Here is a 15724-nt window from a genome sequence, read left to right as displayed (position 1 = left end):
TTCACAATTCATTTTTTCATGGCACACAGAAGACTCAGATATTTTAATGAAATAAAATACTGCTATATAGTTTGGCAGTGTGTCGTGTGGGTGAGGCTGAGGAATCTAGGAGGCATGGGGGGTGGGTGCGGGAGCACATTAAGGTCTAGGTGGGGGTCGTAAAGGGGAGGATGTGGGCACCGCCTGGCTCTACGAGGGTCTGGGATTCGAAAGAGACAAAGGAACGTGACCACAGGATTCTTTGAAAACAGGAGATCTCAGGGGGGCTTCATAGTATCTCTCTCTCACCCTACACGCCTCTGTGAAAGTCAAAGCCTTTGTTGGTGTCTACGACTCAAGTTCCAAAGCCATGTGTAGAAATGTTTTTTGTTGTGTGTAGTGCAGACATAAAGACACAAAGGTCTTTAGAAGTTTCTGTTAAACAAAAATGTCACATGCTATAGTACTTTAAACAATGCAAGGTAAAACATGCACATTTTGAAACTACTACTTTAAAGACCACTACCTAGAGTGAATAGGCATTGTCTCTAATTGAAAATCAGAGTTTAAATATTTTAGTAGTACTCCAATCATAGACCTACTGTAAATTCAAGCTTGAGACAATCTTTCTCCAACACATACACATACATTTATTGACATTTGGGGTGGTTTCTAGGACTATGAAGAATCTCTAATGAGAAAATTCGGATACCGGCACACAAATGTCGGGATCTGAATTTGTTCGGATGGCACTTTCCTAACAAACTGTTCTAAATTGTACGATGTGAGTGTCAAAAAATACTGTCATTATTTGCTGTGGAAATTCAACAGACATGTAGACATGTGGTAGTATTCACACAAAAACATGCACAGTTCATTTTTATTTAGCCATTCACTAAAGATTATTAAATAAAATGTTTTGGGGCAGTCTTAAGATTATCATAAAAACCTGCTACTTTACAATGACATTCTCATTGTAAAGTAGCAGGTTTTTTATGTCTACAGTTTGTAAAAGTTAACATTTCAAGGTTCCTACAACTCATCTTATTTGGCCATTCTAAATGTAGTGTCTTGTCTGCTTTTGTATCTTGTCTGTTAGTTGTAGATATTGCGTGTGTGGGAGTTTGGATGACAAATGAGCCACAGTATTACATTCTAGAGCACAAAATAATTTCAGAAACAGAAAGGTTTACTATGGCTCAACAGCACTATCTAGTGGTCGCCATGGATATTGTTATCAGGGAAATGGGATATAATATTATTATCAGTTTACTATTTTAGGTAAACCACCTCTTTCACTCCCCGGTCCATTGAACTGTTGAATAATAAGTGTGCAAGGGTTGGATAGCAAGATAGCAAACCATATATCGACATTTTGAACAAACACAAAAGAGACATATCTGTACACACGTATTATTTCTCAGGTAAATATTGCTTCATGGTGACAGATTGTCAGAAAGTATTATCAATGTCTCTACCCGTCTCTATCACTCACAATAATAGAGTACTTAAAGGCCTTGTATTGTCTGCAGTGTACATTTACAGAATTGGACTGGTTTCATTGTAACGGGTACACTGAAAGTAGAATAAGTATTTGAAAGTAAGACCCAGGTCTTGTTAGCTGAAAACGAAATAAATAAGGGCCCTTTGTTTCCGAGGCTGCTGTTGTGTACCTGATCAAAACAGGTCAAATAAAATGTATGGAAAATAATGTACTACATTGTGGAAATCAGGCCAACAGAACATTGAATCTATGCATGTGTGAATACCGCTTATTGAATCTCTCTCTCACAAAAAGATTTGTATTGTGATGGTGTATTTGTATTTTGTGAGGTCTGTCAAAACAGTATCCATTCATCAGAATACACAATAATGTAAAGGTACAATACAGAGGCTGTTTTTGGGACAAAAAATCTCACATTGGCTTAATATTAACTGAAAACTAAACAAACATGACCTTACTGAAGTCAAAAGTTCTCAGCCATCATAGACAAAGGTGAACCATGCGTGTTTCATAACATCAATTTCTTTAACATTTTGACAAAGCATGTGGCTGGCCTTCTAGCATACACTGATCAGGCTTTGTGTTGAGAGTGTACAGTATGTCTCTATATATACTGCAGCTAGTCTGGTCACTCACTAACAACGTCCTCATGTCAAAACAATGTTACACAAGTCTTAATGTGAAGGGAACAGTAAAGCTGCTTTGCTTTACAAGCCTAGGATAGACTCGTCCCATAGCTTTTCCTCCTCTGTCCTGGTGTCCACTTTCTCCTTCATTTTCCTTTTGTCTTTCCTATGCTTGGGTTTATTCTGTTCCTTCTCTTCCGAACTCTCCTTCGTCTCTGACTGCATGTGGAACAAGGTCTGTTCTGCAGATCCGACATTCTCTTCCACAATCTCTTGCTTTTTGACATTCCCTCCCCCATCTCCCTCTCCGCTGTCCTCACGTCTTCTTTTTACTGACTGTCCCTCTCCATGTCTGGAACTCTTGCTCTGTCTTTTTCTACTCTTCCTTCCCCTCTCCTCCTCCGCTTCATTCCCTCTCCCTTTCCTTCCTTCGGAGTCGTCTCTTATCTGCATCCCCCGCTTTCTCCTCCTCCTCTCCTCCTCCTCGTCTCTCACCCTCCATCTTCTCTCCTTCCTGCTCTTCCCCCTCCCCCTCCTTCTTTCCCCGTGCTCGCTACTGTCGCTGTAGCTGGTGCTGCTGTCACTACTGCTACTGGTATACGAAGAGGGGGACGAGCTCGTGTAAGAAGAGGAGGAGCTTGAATGCTCCCTGGCCCTCTTCCGGGCTGATGGATGGCCATGCAATCTCAACGAAGTCAATCCTGGGACCAGGGGCTGAGGGGGGAGGTGAGGGAAGGTGGGGCCCCAACCGTGGCTGTTCCGGTCAGTAGGCGCAACCTGATAATGCGGACGCCAGCCTGTGGGGGGATAAAAAGCAGTGGGGTGTGGGGGACATAAAGGATGTAAAGAGAGAGGAAGGTATGGGGTTTTGGCACTGGGTTCTGGGCTTTTGCTCTGGGTGCTGTTCCCTCTTCCTCTCCCGTCTTCCTCCTCCTCCTGCTCCTCTCCTTTGGTTTGTCCCTTTCCCCTGGTGGAGCCCACATTGGTCTTGGGAGCGAGCCCACGAGCCTTTTGGACCTGGACATAGTCAGCTAACTCATCGGTAAACGAGCTGTACGCCTTCTTTTGAGACTTGCACAGGTCGAGAACCTTCTTCTCTCTGTTGGGGCAGGAACAGAAACAGCCTGGAGTGTATCTTATGAAGAAAAAATGTAGCATGGGGCAGATTTCAATACGTAATCCTTCTATATATTTTTTTAGAACTCGAATCAACTTTATTTCTCAGTGTTCTGATGGCCCTACCTGATCTGATGTTTATTTCCTTGCATGTGAGCCTGGTACATTTCCACAGAGTTGAGCTCGATGCTGCATATCAGACATGTCAAGCAGTTTTCTGGAAGATACAGTACAGAAAGAGAGAGAGAAAAAAGTAAAAGGAGACATACACACAAATATAAATGCACAGGCCAAAAAACACAAAAAACTTCTAGCCCATCTACGACAATCACTTTGACCTACTGACCTTTCTAAGCCCTACAAAAATATATTATAACAACAATATTTTGTTAATTTAGCAGACACTATATCCAAAGCAATGCACAAGGGGTCATTGAACGTGCCCGACTCCACCTGCAGGTGGATCACAGACTTCCTGTCTGACAGGAAGCAGTGCGTTAAGCTGGGAACACAAAGTCTCTGACTCCCGGTCCATCAGCACCGGATCTCCTCAGGGCTGCGTCCTTTCCCCTCTGCTCTTCTCCCTGTACACCAACAGCTGCACCTCCAGTCATCCGTCTGTCAAACTTCTGAAGTTTGCGGACGACACCACCCTCATTGGGCTCATCTCTGACGGGGATGAGTCTGACTATAGTTGGGAAGCTGACAACCTGGTGACCTGGTGTAGCCAGAACAACTTGGAGCTCAATGCTCTTAAGACAGTGGAGATGGTTGTGGACTTCAGGAATAATACAGCCCCACTCTCCCCATCACCCTGTGCGACTCCCCAGTCAACACTGTGGAGTCCTTCCGCTTCCTGGGCACCATCCTCTCCCAGGACCTCAAGTGGGAACTGAACATTAGCTCCTTCACCAAAAAAGCACAACAGAGGACCAAAGACAATGATGGTGCACTTCTACACAGCCATCATTGAGTCCATCCTCACCTCTTCCATCACCGTCTGGTACGCTGCTGCCACTGCCAAGGACAAGAGCAGACTGCAGCGTATCATCCGCACTGCTGAGAAGGTGATCGGCTGCAATCTGCCTACCCTCGAGGACCTGCACACCTCGAGGACCCTGAGGCGTGCGAGGAAGATTGTGGCCGACCCCTCCCACCCTGGTCACTCCCTGTTCCAGCTACTCCCCTCTGGCAGAAGGCTGCGGTCCATCAGGACCAAAACCTCACGCCATAAGAACAGTTTCTTTCCATCTGCTACTGGCCTCTTCAACAAGGCCAAGGACTCCCATTGACATTCATTCACTTATTTAACTATTATAAGTCCATCTAATGGAAATTTCAGTATGCATAAGCCACTTTATCTCAGTATCCGATTGCACTATGTTGACCATTCACGCTGCTCATTATTCTTATTTTTATATATATTTTATTTTATATTTAAATTGTTGTATTCTTAGATTGTTTAGTTCTTAGAAATAGTTAAACTTTTGTACTTTTACTTAATTTAAGATCTGTATATGTTTAGTGTTTTGCACCTCCCTGCCACAGTAAATTCCGTGTTTGTATAACATACATGGCGAATAAACCGAATTCTGATTCTGATTTTGAATCTACAACCTCTTGAAACGCAGTAAAATGCTCTAACCACTTACCTATACTCATCCCTAGCAGACACTATTCCCCCCATGGCAGTGTATGGCGACAAAGGCAGGGGTCACACAATCAAATAAATCATCCCAAGTCTCTTAGCCTGACTACATCCTGAAACGCTGAAACAGCACTCAGGCCCCAGGTGTAGTGTGGGGTTACCCTGCACGCGGTCATTTCCCAGGTCTTGGAGCAACTGCTGGCGAGAGTGGTTCCTCTGGTGCTTGCGCCCATTGTAGTGCTGCAATGCCATGTGGGGGTTGTTGAAGGAGGCGGCGCATAGGCGACAGTGTTTGTTGGGGTCACTGAGGTCCACATCTGCAGGGGTGTAGGGGTCCGGGTCTGAGTCCTCGTTCCCCTCCTCAGACATTTGGGGGCCCGCCGTGCTAGGAGCTTGAGTGGGAAGGGGTAGGCTGGTCTGGGCTACATTCTGATTTGAGGCGCCTATCAATATGCATGGAAAACAAACGAATAAATGGTTGGAATCTGGTGATATATTTTATAGTGAGCATCTTTTATCAGAATTGTTCTCTTTTTTTGTTAGATGTAAGACAGAAAACTTGCCAATACCACTTAAATGTATTAAAAAAACTGACAGCAGTAGCAGTGGTGGCTGTGATTCATATAAAAGAAAGTTCAGGCTACATTCCGTCTCTGCCAGGGGATACCAGTAGCGCTATATGACGTTACTACAAGCTATTTGACGGTACACTTGGTTGCTGCTAAGGTGACTGTCATGGTACTTCACTGCACTTTGCAGCAAAAGTAGCCTGACCCTACAATATATTGCTCACCTTTCTTTGTTATGAAGCATTTTAAATATACATACCTACTGTACAGTTTCCTCAAGTCTCAACAATTACATATGACAGATTTCTGCTTTTATGCTCTGACTGTAAATTATCTCATGATTAAAATCATTTTCATGGCTCTGTGATCTTATAATAAATAAATGTGTTTTTCCTGACTTTGGTAATTGTACATGTTTTATTATTGTAATCGTGATTTGTTGATGAAACCTAGATTTAGGAGAACTAATTACAATTATTGAATGCATTGAAAAATCCTTGCCTGATGGATTGGCGGTGGGGTTAAGGCCCTGTTTGCGCAGGTTCTTGGCATGGACCTTCCCTCTGTAGTGTGAGCGTGCTACCACAGGCGAGCTGAAGACCATGTTGCACAGCTCACAGAAGCGCTTCTTGTCCATCGTAATGCACCTCTGCTTGATACAAAATATTTACCTCATTACCTCAACGAAGAATTGAATACAAATAATGTATTTGTAGTGGGGATGTCAATGTAAAACAAGAGAGAGACTTACCTGAGAACCGTTGGAGTCTTTATTCCGCTTCTCATCTTTCTTTACTTGCAGGTAAAGTCTCAGCTTCTGAGCGTGCTTCTTTCCCTGTCGTGATGAAGGGAGGTCAACAAAATATCATGCTTTCCCTTGACTTGCGCGTTAATATTTGAGACGTCCATAAATGTATATGAATGTAGACAATTAGATGAATATTCTCATATTTTAAGTGACAAACTTTGACCAATGATTCCCCAGTTGAATGATACAAACCCATGTTGATTTGCAAAAGAGGCATCACCACATCAGAGATGGATAGATTGCACATTTTCCTTATACAGTGCACCTTCAATACTGACATAGACACAGCTTCACTTTTAGCATGAAATTCAGTTTCAAACATGGAGGCAACAGCACACCTCGTAGTGCGAGACCCTCTGAGACTCAAACAGCAGTACGGCATCACACACATGGCAGTGATCGTCAGTCAGCAGTCCCTTCAGTGTCTGGTCTTCCCCGAGGTCTCCTTAAGTGACAGATAACCAAAAACAAAATCTTCTTACATGCAGGTACAGTAGGGGATTCCTTTATGGGCACAATTAATCATTGCAAATAATACATCCCCAGTGTAGGTTCTTTTTACTCTGCAGACTTGATTTGGATTTTCTTTTTCTGGGTTTTGAAAGTACAGTTTGATGAGACCATTCTGATGTGACATTATACAATAATGTGTGGTAAAACAAAAAAATAGTTACCTGTTTCAGCTTTTCTTCATGTATAGTCATTTAAAGTCAGCATGTCAATTTAATTTAAATAATTTAAGATTGTTTTAAGGTTAACTATGTTTAAATGTCCATCAAATATCTGTATTTGCCCTGGAATATGTGATTTGGAAATGGAGGTGTTCTATGTTTAATATAACACATCAATGTATTTACAATAACCCAATATATGGTTTAGTCTATATATTGAACATATTAATATGACAGGCATGTAATCATTGCTGTGAACAAGGATTTCATATGTACCTGGGCATTTTTCATCCAGGCATTATCCCACAATACTATACCAATATATTTGTTAGTCGCACACAATAGGCTACCCAAAATGGACTGTCAGAAGTGAAGTCCAGGTCAAAATGCACATCTACAATGAAGGTTGAATTGTTATCGAGGACAATTTGAAGATGTGCATTAACCTTTAGCTAGGTCAGACAGAATAAATATATCTATGATTGTAATTCATTTCCATTTCCAAATAGATACATCCAATTACGTTTTAGAAGGGTACTAGAGCCTAGCCCACATTACTACTACTAAGGTCTTACTATGGGATGGATAGAAAAAGGTTATATATCAAGCAATTAAAAAATTATTTGGCCAAAGTTGGTGGGGGCCGTGAGTATGCTATTTTTGCTAGCTAACGCTACAGTAACGTTTACTGGTTGCTGGTCGGGTGGCTAGTGCTAGCTCGTCTAGCACTGCAGATAAACCATGTAGCTATAGCCACTACTGTGCTCGAATACAACTACTCTTACAACACCTGGGCAGATTTGTAGCTGATTATTAAAGCTTCAAACATGCGTTAAACACGCGCATTATCTGTTAGTTAATGCTAGCTAGATTTTTTGTTTGCTAACCAGCTTGCCTGTTCGACGTAACGTTAGTAGTACTCGCAGGTAGCACACACGAGCTAAGCTTTGTACTACTGTAGGGAGTCGGAAGTTAGCTAACGTTGATAGCTCAACCAGGCACGTTCATTTTTACACTCTAACCAAACTCACCTTTGAGCTGGGAACTATTGATATTATAAGTGTTTATTACTGTGTCAGCATCTGAAACTGAAGATATTTTAGGAATACTATTAATGTAATTTTCAGTATCTGCCTTTGCCATCGGCAGAGGACAGATACTTCGCTCCTCCATCTTTGTTAGAGTAGCCTACGAACATGCGTATTTCCTGTGCGCAAGATAAATATACATTTGCTGCTTCATCATAGTTATCTTTAACTGTTTTGTTGGACCGCACCTCTGCTGCCAGAATGAAAACCACTTCAAACCTAGGCAGCGGGGTTCAGAACACGTTGCACAAATATGTGAAACCAGCGTGTGAAAAACTTCCATTAAACTGCAATTTAATCTTGATTTGCTGCACAAATTATAGGCACCAAAATCTAAAAATAACACAGCGGGGGAAAATGTATAACAAAATAGATGCTTTATTACAGGAAATGACATCTGTGATTCAGAGTCAATATAAGAAGCAGAAATTGTTACCACAATTGTTTAATTTTAATTTAACGAAATATGCCACCATAACAAATCAAGAAAAAAACAGAACAGTGGGCTTACAGAAAGGACAAAACCACTGGTAAAGCCATCAGCCATTCGTTTCACGGTAATCTTAACTAGAGCCAGGTTATAGGGTTACCACGATGTCTGATGTTACTTTCTCTTCTGGAATTCTCTGGCCAGGGCATCCACCTATGAAGAGGGTTATAAAAACTGTTTTAGCATGACCGCTAAGATAACAGAAGCAATTTGTGTTGAACACATCTCATTTAGTTTGAATTGAACGCACTTGAGATTTGTTTATCATCATAGATGCAGTTGGCCTACAAAATGTGTATTCTATATTCCTTTTAAAAAGTAAAATTAAAATACATTAGTAGGAAATTCAGTGACATGTGCCATCCAAGTTGAATTATGATTACGGCTTTTCCACACCATTCACTCACAAGAATGTTCTTCAGGATGTTTCTTTGCTGAGGTCTCAGGTAAGTGCACTCTCCTGCCTCACATAGTTTTATCTCCTCAGAAATCTGACAGGAAAAGACGAGGTGGAGAAGATAAAAGGTTTAAGAAGTGATTTAAGGTTTATGGCACTGATTTTGTACCAGTTTAGCAACATCAATTAATTACAGCAGAATCTGTGGCAGTATACTTTTATTTGCTCATTAGGCTAATTAGGTTGTGTTTTTTATAGGTTAATTCATATAAGAAAAATACAAATGCAATAAAGCAATTTAAAGACAGGTGTCTGTAACTGTTAATTACAAAAGTTATCTTGTACGCACACACACATACAGCCATTTCATACTTAATGCCATTGTCCCTTTACGGTTACCCACCTCTGAAGTGCTGAATGAGTTCAGCTCCCTCTTGCCCCCAGGGTACCAGCCATGAGACCAGTGCTGGGAAGAGGACAACTGGGCTCTCAGACACAGCAACAAGCCCAACAGTAACACCAGTCTAGCCACACACACCATCACTAAAGCTGGAGGAGGAAGGAAAAAGAGAGAAAAATGAACAAATGCACCATCAAAGCACAGACAATGGGGGACGGAGGGGAAAGATTGGCAATGGGAATGAGAAACAAAATGGTTGGATCAAGATATCTTACAAGTTTCAGTGTTAGTGTGTTCATAATTTAAAGGGTAAAAGCCTGATTCTCAAAAACCAACTTTTCCTAACAAAGAAAATTGTTTTAGTATTTCAAATTAGTCTTGCTGTTGTAAGATTTTCACCAAAGTCCTAATCTAACCACTAATCTGGGGCATGGTAGAATAATAGCCTAATCAAATAATAAACCAAACACAATATACAGGTTATGAACTCGTGTTTTTTTTCTATAAATAATAATACAAAAAGTAACAGTGTTCCAAAAGCCACTTTTGGCATCCTTACTTTTTAGGTCCTACGTTAGTTTATACCTTCGTGCTACACAGTCTGTCGCTATAGTTGTCCGTAGATCTTCTTATGAGCCGACTTTGCTTCTGTTTCTTCACCTGTTGGAACCTTGTGGCAGACCAGAGATCCCAGTGAAAATGTTGAGTGCAGAGAGAATGGAGCTCTCTTCAGCCTCCTCAATTTATGCCCCGAATTTAAATGTTCCCTCCAACCCACACACTCGCCCTGCCCATCATTGACCCCTGTGGTCCTTTCACTCCCAGTGGTCAGATGATAGTCTTGGGGGACGATGGGTTTGCGTAAAGCCCGCTCAATTCCAATTATCATGTTCAAACAGTCTTGAACCCTTGGGATCGACTTGTCACCCCACCCCCTGCCCTTCTCTACCAATCACCCTTGCGGTAAATCAACAAATAAAACCGTGCATGTCCTGATGTACTTTCATCTTGTGATGTTTAATTACACAGCAACAGTCCGGAAGGGGGATGTTTACACATGCCAACTTGGTAATTTTAAGGCCTATAACAAGATTCAGATTGAGTAACATTTTAGACTGTGCTTTAGAATAGGGCCAGATCTCTTTAGAATCAGAATTCGGTTTATTCGCCATGTATGTTATACAAACACAGAATTTACTGTGGCAGGGAGGTGCAAAACACTAAACATATACGAATCTTAAATTAAGTAAAAGTACAAAAGTTTAACTATTTCTAAGAACTAAGCAATCTAAGAATACAACAATTTAAATATAAAATATATATAAAAATAAAAATGAGCAGCTTGAGTGGTCAACATCAGTGCAATCAGATACTTAGATAAGGTGGCTATGCATACTGAAATTGCCATTAGATGGACTTATAATAGTTAAATAAGTGAATGAATGTCAATGGGAGTCCTTGGCCTTGTTGAAGAGGCCAGTAGCAGATGGAAAGAAACTGTTCTTATGGCGTGAGGTTTTGGTCCTGATGGACCGCAGCCTTCTGCCAGAGGGGAGTAGCTGGAACAGGGACTGATCAGGGTGGGAGGGGTCGGCCACAATCTTCCTTTCATGCCTCAGGGTCTTCGAGGTGTGCAGGTCCTCGAGGGTAGGTAGATTGCAGCCGATCACCTTCTCAGCAGCGCGGATGATACGCTGCAGTCTGCTCTTGTCCTTGGCAGTGGCAGCAGCGTACCAGATGGTGATGGAATAGGTGAGGATGGACTCAATGATGGCTGTGTAGAAGTGCACCATCATTGTCTTTGGCAGGTTGAATTTCTTCAGCTGCCGTAGGAAGTACATCCTATGTTGTGCTTTTTGTTGAGGGAGCTGATGTTCAGTTCCCACTTGAGGTCCTGGGAGAGGATGGTGCCCAGGAAGCGGAAGGACTCCACAGTGTTGACTGGGGAGTCGCACAGGGTGATGGGGGTGAGTGGGGCTGTATTCTTCCTGAAGTCCACAACCATCTCCACTGTCTTAAGAGCATTGAGCTCTAAGTTGTTCTGGCTACACCAGGGGTCTCATTTATAAAACTGTGCGTAGGATTCTTACTAAAAGTGTACGTACGCCCAAAAGCCTAAAATGGCATACGCACACAAAAATTCAGATTTATAAAACTGTGCATACGCACACCTGTACGCAATGTTCCCTTTATAAATCACAGATTACCCACAAATGTGCATACGTGAATCAGCATTGTACCCCGCCCTGAACACGCCCATTTTTAACCATAAATAGTCAATGCAAAGCACCTCATGAATGCTAATCTAGTATCTCATCATGACCCTGGCATGCAATTGTTCTTTACGGTGAATCATAGCGCATGACAACTTCTCAGACACTGTTAGCCTATTGGTGGAGCACGAAAACTCCGAAAATTTGGTGGCCGGTTGATCACCAATTAAAAAAAACTGTGCGAGTGGCGTCAACTGTGCCAGTGATACCGCGAGTCAAGATACAATTTGAAAACAAAAGCGTTTTGTTATGAACAGTAATCTATTAAAGTCTGGACTGATAACGATGACGTGGAGTGTAGCGATTGCGCGGGAGCTTAACGACTGTATTTCCAGTTATTGACATATGATGATATATGCACAGTATTAAATAAATATATTTAGTTATACACTGTATTCTGCAGTTATTTAAAGGTAGGATATGTGATGTTATGTGCATTCCATACAGTCTGGCATTTCCCCCTCCTGCACTCCGGTAGTGGACAATATGATGGTGAGACAATCAACCACTCAAATTTATAATCAAAATTCAGTTGATTGTACAAGGTGTTTATGGAACAATTATCACTCAGTACAAGCTAAAATAATACTGCTGGATTAAATCTTCATGATAATGATGAAATCGAGTGAAAAAAACGTGTGTGAGGAAAACAAAATATATAAATATTACAGTAATCGTTCTTCCCACATTTACTTTCTGCAGTCTGACTTGAGTACGGTCATCTGCGTCGCCAATTCCAACTGTTTCCAAAATGTGCGTAGGCCTACGGGAGGGTCAGAGTTTGCGTGGAGGACCGCACATTCTCCCGTCAAGTTTGTTTTTTATAAATCACAACCTTTGAGTGGAAAGTGGCTTACGCACATTTTCAGCCCCGTTTTGTGCGTACGCAAGCTTCATAAATGAGACCCCAGGGGCCTCATGTATAAACGTTGCGTACACACAAAAAGCTTGCGTACGTTGGTTTTCACGCACACTTTGTGATATATAAAGATTTACTTGACGTGAGAATGTGCGGGCCGTCACGGAAAGTTTTGAGCAGACGTGAGAATGTGCGGACCGTTCGCAAAGTCTTGTCTGGCTCTGTAACGTGGCGAATTCTAACTGAAAAGTGCCGAAACTCACCAAACATTACAAAATAAAGTTTCCACTACTACGTTTATGACGTTGACTATTCAAAAAACATAAAAATAAAAGTTTGATCATTAATGTGGATGATCACATCAAAAATCCAAAACCCAAAACGGGAAATGCTATATAGCCTTCTGTTTAATCCGCCACCACTTAATAACATGTTAAACTTGAGGGTGTCAAACGAACGACAAAATCACTCAGGAAATGCATGTCACGCTAACCCTATAGCTACCTTGCTGTTACGATGCGCCACCACTCGTTTCTTCATTTAAAGTTTTACATCGGACCATTTCTTCTTAATTTCTGCCATGGTCCAGTTCTCTGAACCCACATCATTTATGGCCCCATAATAATAATAATGATTTTATTTGTAATGCACTTTACATTTAGCTAAATCTCAAAGTGCTACAGGTTAAAAACAAGAAAGGGCGCAAATAGTGACAGTTTTCCACTCCCCCGACTTTCTTTTGTCGCCAATACCTGATGACAGGCCGACAAACCGGACACATTTTCTTGCCTCCACCTCTGTTGTCAGAACCTCGATCTCACAGTCACTGTATGTCTTCGAATAAACGCTGCGGCGTTTATTAAATAACGTTCATTTTTGGTGCGGCGTATATTCGAGAGCGGCGTTTATTCGAAGAAATACGGTAATTCAGACAAAGAAATGACCTCAGGAGCGCATTTATAGTCCATCTACATATTCATTTATGGGAGGACGCAAGGCGGGGTCAGTGGCTCGTTCACATGCGGTCAATCTCACGTTGATTGTGATTCATAAAGGAAAGGTGCGCAGGACCTGGCATACGACCGGTTTTATACATGCAAATATTTCTGTGCGTAGGTACTTTTCGAGTTTTGGCCGTACGCCATCTTCTGGTATGAAAGCTGCGCAATCCTTTATACATGAGGCCCCAGGTCACCAAATTCCCACCTATAGTCAGACTCATCCCCGTCAGAGATGAGCCCAATGAGCGTGGTGTCATCTGCAAACTTCAGAGGTTTAGATTCAACCATTAGGGGAATCCCTATTTAGAGTATATCAGGTATGCGGTTTTCAATGCGGAACAGAAGTTCTTTGGTTCAAGACCCTTTCCCCCAAATTGTAATGGTCTGTGTAATGTGGAAACACTGTGGATGTGCAGCGAGAAACTGCAGGCAAGGCGAATTCGAAAATTGTGGAGAAGAGACAGTCCAAGAAGTGAGTAGCATCTTCAATGATTGACCCATCCATCAACTACAAAGGGTCACACTTGTCAAATTTCCCTCAACTTCAGCTACCCTGCCGGGATGCATCGTAGCCTAACTAAACCGACCATTTATTTAAAAAAATATATATATTTTGGTGAAATGTTGCGGATGGAGGATTTTATGCAGGCCAGCATGGGTCAGAAGCGGCACTTAAATAGCAATGTTGTTTTGTGGCTTTATTATTTCTGCACCTACCAATACCTCCTATAGGCTATACAGATGTAGATCTATCACACATTCACTCCCTACTACACTACTGATTCACAAATGATCACATTACGTCTTGTGATTTTTATTTCTACTTCTTAGGTAGACTATTCCATGGCACCTCACGTGCGGACTCCCTTTTTGCAACTAGGGTCTTCCTCAGAGCCACGTGTGACATATAGACCCCCACTATGCCAACATTACTCTCAATACGTGTCAGACTTCACTCTTGCAAATAGGATATGACTTTGAGACAAGTTAAATTTCAGGTTTAAAATGCAGGTTGAGGCCCTTTTCAGATAGTGTTTGACGTTGTGTCGGATTTTTGTTGACATAGTTGATCTCCCAGGACTGACCCTGTGACCCTCCAGCTGGCGTGAAGGGATTGGAGGAAGCGAACGTTTACCATGATGGAGAGGGCATGAATCACCAGAGACGCCCAGATAGCTCTTCCTGGAGCGCAGTGCGATTGTGCGGTGAAATAAGGAACGTTGTAGAGAAGCTTCCCTCTTGGCCAAATCTTATTTGATAACCACCACTGAAATGAATGAAATTAGCCCACATATGCAGGAAACCACACACAATCTTCTGATTAAAAGATATATTTAGCTTTTGTTACTATTACTGTTCAATACACCAAATGTTTCAAATGCAGGAATATAATTTGTTTTATTTTATATTTGGGTATTTTTCAGTTTTAGATTTAAGATTTAACTGCATTGACAAACAAGATATTTCAGCAATATTAGATTTAAGTTAGATATGATACATTTCAACCAAATCAACCACTGGCTCATGGTTTGAAGGTTTTTAAGTTACAAATGATATTACAATAAACAGGCCTACATTAATACTGTAGGTTGCAAAGGAGGACATGCATGTTACTTTGAATCTCAATTTCTACGCAAAAATTCCAACTTTCTAATTGAGTTTAAAAGCATCATGAATATTTGAATGAGGGTAGGGTTCAAACACTGATTGACACCAGTCCATACAAACAGCCAATAAGAGTGCATGACCCGTCTGAGCTCAACTGTAATGAGACAAACTACCATTAGTCATAATTTAGAATAGCCTTAATTAGTATTGCGTGTGGTACATTGTGGTGACTTAAGATGGTGTGCAACCTGATGTGCATATTGCAATATTGCTATTCGTATTATGTAGGAAAACTACACGTGTAAATGCTACCCCAACTATATACACACACACACAATTATAAAATCTCAAGCACTTTATTAAGTTTGAACTGTATCTTGCTTAGAAAGGCCATTTGGCATTATATAATTATATATAATTTTAACATATATATATAATTATATATATACATATATTCAAATTTTGAATAACAAAACGAGAACATAAACAGATGTTAAGTCAAATAGGAATTTCTTAAGACAATACCAAATTTAAAATGACCAAAGAGAGGGAAACACATCTAGTACATTTCAAAATGGTCCCAGTACAGTTTCAATATACATGTTCTTAAAATAAAATAAAGACAATGAGATAATAAAATAAAAAGCAAGACAGCAGACAGGAATGAAATATAAATAACCTTACATT

At 41.1% G+C, this 15724-nt stretch overlaps 2 protein-coding genes across 3 annotated transcripts; both read right to left on the bottom strand.

Annotated features, from left to right (window-relative positions):
- Positions 1–563: 563 nt before the first annotated feature.
- Positions 564–8094, bottom strand: zmat1 (zinc finger matrin-type 1). The gene is made up of 7 exons (XM_067245833.1): positions 7953–8094; positions 6589–6695; positions 6194–6277; positions 5944–6091; positions 5035–5316; positions 3352–3442; positions 564–3208 (listed from the first exon to the last, which is right to left on the bottom strand). The coding sequence occupies exons 1-7, from the start codon at positions 8092–8094 to the stop codon at positions 2191–2193; spliced, it is 1872 nt and encodes a 623-aa protein (XP_067101934.1). The 3' UTR covers positions 564–2190.
- Positions 8095–8399: 305 nt separating this feature from the next.
- On the bottom strand, positions 8400–10009 carry gnrh2 (gonadotropin-releasing hormone 2). Of its 2 annotated transcripts, none has more exons than XM_067232459.1 (4): positions 9882–10009; positions 9300–9445; positions 8907–8990; positions 8400–8652 (listed from the first exon to the last, which is right to left on the bottom strand). In XM_067232459.1, the coding sequence occupies exons 2-4, from the start codon at positions 9435–9437 to the stop codon at positions 8614–8616; spliced, it is 261 nt and encodes an 86-aa protein (XP_067088560.1). In that variant the 5' UTR covers positions 9438–9445; positions 9882–10009; the 3' UTR covers positions 8400–8613. The 2 variants fall into 2 exon arrangements, with proteins under 2 accessions (XP_067088560.1, XP_067088551.1); XM_067232450.1 differs by having other exon boundaries at positions 9856–9994.
- Positions 10010–15724: the final 5715 nt, after the last annotated feature.

Source organism: Osmerus mordax, chromosome 1 (assembly GCF_038355195.1).
Source record: "Osmerus mordax isolate fOsmMor3 chromosome 1, fOsmMor3.pri, whole genome shotgun sequence".
Taxonomy (NCBI): domain Eukaryota; kingdom Metazoa; phylum Chordata; class Actinopteri; order Osmeriformes; family Osmeridae; genus Osmerus; species Osmerus mordax.
This window is presented reverse-complemented; position numbering and strand designations above follow the sequence as displayed.